We start from the raw sequence: 1867 nt of genomic DNA on the forward strand, positions 1-1867 counted from the left end.
ACTGTTTTTGGAAGAAAGACAACAATATGCAACATAACAACCATTGTTGAATTCCTATCATTTTGTTTAGTGTAATTCTGTATCTTTTCTAATGTATGTTTATTATTTTTTATTCTCTTTAAAAATAAAAATATAAAAACGGGAAAAGAAAAGCTAATGGAGGAGTCAGTGACAACTTCTCAGAAAGGGCATGTAGAATGTTTCTTAGAAATTTGAGTGAATCATTGATTTCATTGATCTGTAAGAATTTTTATTTCTAGAAAAGATGATAAAGGAGAGGAATAATTTACTTCATATATATTATTACATAATGAGATATCAGAATAATTTCTATTAAATTTTTATATTTTCAGTGATAAAAGTAATTGATGCAGACAGTGAAAATATTTAGAGATTGATATTAAACATAGAAGTTTTATCTTAAATATAGTAGATTTTTACAAAGTGGGAAATATACACATAAATGTGAAAATAATTTTAAATGTTTTATGTGAATATGCCATTGTACTTGAAAAACATGCTCAGATATATATGTTTCTCCTTTGACTCATATTTCATTGTTTCCCATGTTGAGTTTATCTGTCATAAACCAACCATCAGAAATGAGAAATAGAACATCTGTGACAGTCTTCATCCTCCTGGGTCTGACAGATAATCCAGAACTCCAGGTTGTGATATTCTTCTTTTTATTTCTGACATATATACTGAGTGTTACCGGAAATCTAACTATTATAACTCTTACCCTGCTGGATTCCCATCTGAAGACACCCATGTATTTCTTCCTCAGGAATTTTTCATTCTTAGAAATTTCATTCACTTCTGTCTGTAACCCTAGATTTTTGGTCAGCATTATAACAGGGGACTGATCTATTTCCTACAATGCTTGCGTAACTCAGCTATTTTTCTTTATTTTTCTTGGCTCAACAGAATTTTTCCTCTTGGCTTCTATGTCCTATGATCGCTATGTGGCTATCTGCAAGCCCCTACATTATACAACTATCATGAGTAACAAGATCTGTTACCAGCTCATCGTAAGTTCTTGGTTGGCTGGGTTTTTTGTAATTTTCCCACCACTGGTGATGGGCTTAAAGCTAGATTTCTGTGACTCCAACATTATTGACCATTTTACCTGTGACTCTGCCCCTTTGCTGAAAATCTCTTGTACAGATACGAGCACGATAGAGCTTATGAGCTTTGTTATAGCTTTAGTCACTCTGATGACCACATTGGCACTAGTAATTCTGTCCTACACTTACATCCTCAGAACAGTTCTGAGAATCCCTTCAAGTCAACAAAGAAAAAAGGCTTTCTCCACTTGTTCCTCACATATGATTGTTGTTTCCATCTCCTATGGAAGTTGCATCTTCATGTATGTGAAAACCTCAGCAACTGAAGGAGTTGCCTTGACAAAAGTGGTAGCTATGCTCAACACCTCTGTTGCTCCTATGTTGAATCCATTTATTTACACACTTAGGAACCAACAGGTGAAGCAAGCATTGAAGGATGTTGTGAAAAAGATATTTATCTCAAGACATTGATCTGAATGTGATTTATAACTGAGGCACACATAGAATTTTACCCAGAAAAGCACTGAATGTGTCCAGGGTTAGCTTCTCTATTTTATTTTTGTCTCTTTTCATAATTACAACTATTTCCATTATTTGGCATTTATTTAATGAGCTTAAAAATCCAGTCCTAAATTCATTATGGAATGATTTGATTCATTTTCATGATACAATGATATAAATAACTGAAAAAATTTTGTTTGTTTATGTAGATTTCAAGTAATACACATGCTAATGATATTAATCACTATACCTACTTGAACAGAATAAGACAGAATAAGACATTTTGCTTTATTATAAAT

The 1867-nt window shown here is 32.5% G+C and overlaps 1 protein-coding gene across 1 annotated transcript; it reads left to right on the plus strand.

Annotated features, from left to right (window-relative positions):
• Nucleotides 1–566: 566 nt before the first annotated feature.
• LOC101588222 (olfactory receptor 6C76) lies at nucleotides 567–1538 on the plus strand. The gene is given in 1 exon segment (XM_012513199.1): nucleotides 567–1538. A coding segment is annotated over 1 exon segment (972 nt).
• Nucleotides 1539–1867: the final 329 nt, after the last annotated feature.

This window comes from Octodon degus, unplaced genomic scaffold (genome assembly GCF_000260255.1).
Source record: "Octodon degus isolate 3935 unplaced genomic scaffold, OctDeg1.0 scaffold00358, whole genome shotgun sequence".
Classification (NCBI taxonomy): domain Eukaryota; kingdom Metazoa; phylum Chordata; class Mammalia; order Rodentia; family Octodontidae; genus Octodon; species Octodon degus.